Here is a 4776-nt window from a genome sequence, read left to right as displayed (position 1 = left end):
ACCAGACTGTTATACAGTTGGTCAGGATGCTCTCGATGGTGCAGCGATAGAAGTTCACTAGGATGTCGGAGGACAGGTGGCTCTTCCTCCGAGTCCTCAAGAAGAAGAGGCGCTGGTGAGCCTTCTTGACCAGCTTGGAGCAGTTGGTCGTCCAGATGAGATCTTCGGAGATGTGGACTCCCAGGAACTTGAAGCTGCTCACACACTCCACAGCCGTCCCCTTAATGTGGATGGGTCGATGTGGGTCAGCATTCCTCCTGTAGTCCACGATGAGCTCCTTAGTCTTCTCGGTGTTAAGCAGCAGGTTGTTTCTGTCGCACCACTCAGCCAGACGATCCACCTCCTCCCTGTAGGCGGCCTCATCGTTGTCACTGATGAGGCCCATCACCGTGTCATCTGCAAACTTAATGATGGTGTTGGAACCATCAGCAGGTCTGCAGTCGTGGGTGAAGAGGGAGTAGAGGAAAGGGCTCATCACACAGCCTTATTTCTACAACTCTGATTTTCCTCTGATAGAGTACATGGAACAGATACTTCTTTGTCACAAAAGAAATTCATGAAATTTGGTTCTTTTATGACTATATTATGGGTTAACAGAAAAAAAAGTGATCACATCTGCTGGGTCAAAAATATACATACAGCAGTGCTAATATTTGGTTACATGTCCCTTAGCCATTTTCACTTCAATTAGCCGCTTTTGGTAGCCATCCACAAGCTTCTGGCAAGCTTCTGATTGAAACTTTGACCACTCCTTTTGACAGAATTGGTGCAGTTCAGTTAAATTTGATGGCTTTCTGACATGGACTTGGTTCTTCAGCATTGTCCACATGTTTTCAATGGGGTTTAAGTCAGGACTTTGGGAAGGCCATTCTAAAACCCTTATTCTAGCCTGATTTAGCCATTCCTTTACCACTTTTGATGTGTGTTTGGGGTCATTGTCCTGTTTATTTATTTCTAGTTTTTGGATCGGAATAAACAGATTTGACCAATCAGAGCACTGCATTTTGCAATAAGTGCACTCATAACTCAAAACACACACTGGTACTGAATATATAATGATATGGAAATAGTAAAATAATAGACACACAGATAGACACTACTCCAGGTAAATCTCTACCTCCTCAGATGTGGTCCCCACTCTGGCAACACAAACTCAAACTCCCCCATTGAAGTGTGGGAATTCCAAAAAGTTGATTCTGTTCATCTGGACGTAGCGTGATTCTTGATCAGTAATATGCAAATGGTCATGACAATTTGCGTATTAATGAAAGAAACTGACCTCACAGCCCATTTTTTGTTAGTGGTGCCAGTGGGGGGGGGGTAGCTCAGGAGGTAGAGCAGGTCATCTACTGATCGTAAGGTTTGTGGTTCAGTCCCTGGCTCCCCCTAGTCTGCATGTGAAGTATCCTTGGGCAAGATATTAACCCCAAGTTCCTCTCCAATCCATCAGAGCAGGAATGTGTCTGAATTGTAGTGAATTGTAGTTAGCACTTCAAAGCATAGAAACAGTGCTTGGGTGTGATTGGGTGAATGTGGTATGTTGCTTTGAGTGCTTTGAGTACTCCAGGAGAGTAGAAAAGCATTATATAAGAATCAGTCCATTTACCATTTAGTGTTGGTCATTATGCAAATGTACTATTTATGAGGTTAGGGGAAACCTGCAGTCAGCTGAGACTGAGTAAGTCACTTGGATGGGTCACTTAGAGTTTTCAGTGGGAGAAACATTATGTCCAGATGAACAGAATCAACATTTTGGGATTTTCTTACGTGGCTGATTGAGCATGCATCATGAAGTGTGGGAAGCGTCAGTTTCTGATTATAATTTTTTGAAATTTAATAAATACCAGATACATAAATTAAAAGCTTTTTAGTTGTTCAGATGTTAATTTTATTCATTGTAATTTATGTTTACAACACATGAGTCTTGTGAAAAACTTTAAGGTTTATGAATTCTTTGTGAAGCAACTGAATATTTTTGTTACTGTGCAGTCCTTTGGGAGAGGTGAGCAACCTCAATGAGTCAGCTCTGGTGCAGTGTGACCCTGAGATGAGCTTAGAAGACCAAGAACTTCTCAGGCTGTACCATCATAGCTTTGATGATCAGTGGGTAGACCTGGAGCTCATCATGAATCTGCTGCACAACATCTGCTCCAATACCAGTGATGGTAAGTATCAGGACGATAAAGCCACCCCTTATATATTTACTTTGGGAGACAGACTCTATTTTGTCCTTTTTAAAGGGGTTTTGAGCAATAATTCTCCAGACTTTCTGAAGGTCTTTTTTTCTGTGGACATTGTCTGCTTTTACATTGATTTTAAGTTCACTCATGGCACCTGATGATTTTCAAAGGAAGGCTTTTTGTTTGTCAAGCCATTTAATACTGAACTGTGAACCATTTAATCATAAAAAGGCACATAACATATACTGCAAGAATTTGGCAAAGAACCAATTTTAAATTCTATCCTTAGGTGCTATGTTACTGTCAGCCATGATTTGTTTCCATTTCTTGATATGAGGAAAATGTCAAATGTAAGACACAAAAATAGCATTTTTTTGAATCAACAAAGTTATTTCCAAAGCGCTATTAGCCAAAAATATGGCACATCTCTGCTTAGCGTGCAGGCTGTTCTTAAGGAAACTAGACAAGTGGCAGGCCTAGCAAAACTGTCGGCAGCAGATGAATAGTATCTGAAAATCTGAAAGAGATGTCCTTAAGAAATAGGAAAACATTTAGCAAAGACCTGACACAGGAGCTGAATTCAAGGAGCTCTTGAATTCATGTACTGTTCACTGACACCTCATCAAAAAGGGTCTTAATGAAAGGGTGGCTGCCAAAGTTTTTGGGTGCTAGCCAGTGCAATACTCTTAAGTCTGGTTACAACAGGCTCTGCTGTAACATGAAACAGCATAGAAAGCAATGGGAAATCTGGTAGCACATGAATATCAACATAAAATGCAGATTGGTGTGAACCTGTGATTTATAGCAGTGTCTTAATCTTTTCTAATTCACAATGCCCTTACTTAGTTTAGTATATCTAACAGATATCACCAGCTGTGCTAGAAAGTGAGCCTTTTTTTGGTCTTTAGGTGCCATCCTAATTTTTCTTCCTGGATATGATGAAATAGTGGAACTCAGGGAGCGCATTCTCCATGATGATAAGAGATTCTCTGGCCAAAGTGAAAGGTAAAATGGTTTCTGTTGGGATACAGTTCAAAATGTCAAGAAAAACACAATCCAATGATTCTGGTATTATGTTAAGCCCAAAGTTGAAATGAGTTTTTTTGTCTTTGTTTTATATAATAACATATTTGATATACCAGTAAAACATTTCAGAAAAGTTGGGGCATGTATCAGGTCACGTTGGAGCACCTTTTTCTAAAAGTCTGTAAGCATTTGGGAATGTAACCACATGGTCAATTTAGTTGCTGATAGGAAATTATGTAATGTAATGTAATGCAAATATGTCCTTAATTTTCATTGCTTAGCTTGTTTCATTATTAAGTTGTGCTGAGAAGACAAAAGCTTGCAGAAAAGTGCATGCTTTCTGATAGAGGTGTGTTGTTTCTTAGGTACCATGTGTTTACTCTACATTCAGACATGCAGACTCAGGATCAGAAAAAAGCCTTAAAGACCTCTCCTCCTGGTGTCAGGAAGATAGTGAGTCACTGGTGTTTCAGATGATGTATAATGGTGTATTGTGTGTGTATGCGTGCATGTGTATGCGAATTAACTCCAAATTAAGTCTGGACCAAAAATGTGGTCCAGACTTAATTTGGAGTTAATTCAAATAGTTTAGCAGAACTGAACTACCGTATTTCCCGGACTACAAAGTGCACCTGAATATTAGCCGCACAAGCTAAAATCAGGGGAAAATCCTGTTTTGTACATACATTAGCCGCACCTGACTAAAAGCCGCAGGTGTTTCAATGTTGACTTATCATATGTAAGAGAATATGCACAAAGGGAATTGTCAGGAAAGAGATGGCTGTTTGGAGACATTAATATTTTATTAATATTTTGAAAAACAAGTTACGGGTACATATTTGCATAACTTTTTAGGTATATGTACAAGTACTGATAATTACAAGTACGAAACATGTACTGTGCTTCATAAATGAGTAACAAATGTAGTACATAACAATAACCTACAGCACACCAGAAAAATAGATTCGGACTACCTTTTAGGCTCAGGTGCAGTGACACGGCTTCAACAAGAAGAAAAGTCAGTCATTCACCACCATCTTCCTGCGCACTAAAACCACCAAAGTCCTCTTCTCCAGTGTCGGAACGAACAGGTTCAGGGTGGCTTCGTCATCCACTCTCAGCTTCTTTCATTCGTTGTCACTTACAAAACCAAAGAAATCCTCGTTGTCAGTGTCAGAGTCAAACACCCTCTGAAGGGCCGTGGCGGTGTCCTCCTCTCCATCATGCAGCAGTCCAGCCCTTCGACATCCGTTGGTGATCATGGATGTTTTCACACTTTTCCACGCTGTCAGAATCCACTGCTGGAGTTGAGCATAACTTGCTTTTCGCAAGTTTATCGCCGCTCATCATCCACGCCTCCCGCTGAATGCGTAGCGCTACTTTGAATTTTGTTTTTCGCGCTACTTCGTACGGCACTACGTTGCCTGGCGAACGGACATGTGACCAACATCAGAATCAGAATCAGAATCAGAAAGGGTTTATTGCCAGATGTTGAGCAGGTTTACAACATTAGGAAATTGCTGCGGTGCTTCAGTGCAACATACTGTCATAAAAATATAAAAATAAGAAT

At 40.6% G+C, this 4776-nt stretch overlaps 1 protein-coding gene across 2 annotated transcripts in view; it reads left to right on the top strand.

The window, feature by feature from the left end:
• ythdc2 (YTH domain containing 2) overlaps positions 1-4776 on the top strand; it is a 42179-nt gene that overhangs the window by 15342 nt on the left and 22061 nt on the right. For both annotated transcript variants that reach the window (XM_013915457.1, XM_013915456.1), the window contains exons 14-16: positions 1990-2165; positions 3089-3185; positions 3572-3659. In XM_013915457.1, coding sequence (XP_013770911.1) covers positions 1990-2165; positions 3089-3185; positions 3572-3659 — 361 coding nt within the window. The remainder of the gene's footprint in view (positions 1-1989; positions 2166-3088; positions 3186-3571; positions 3660-4776) is intronic.

This window comes from Pundamilia nyererei, unplaced genomic scaffold (genome assembly GCF_000239375.1).
Source record: "Pundamilia nyererei isolate P.nyererei 1_Seehausen unplaced genomic scaffold, PunNye1.0 scaffold00306, whole genome shotgun sequence".
Classification (NCBI taxonomy): Eukaryota; Metazoa; Chordata; class Actinopteri; order Cichliformes; family Cichlidae; genus Pundamilia; species Pundamilia nyererei.
Note: the sequence above shows the minus strand (reverse complement) of the source record. Positions and strands in the feature narration are given on the sequence as shown.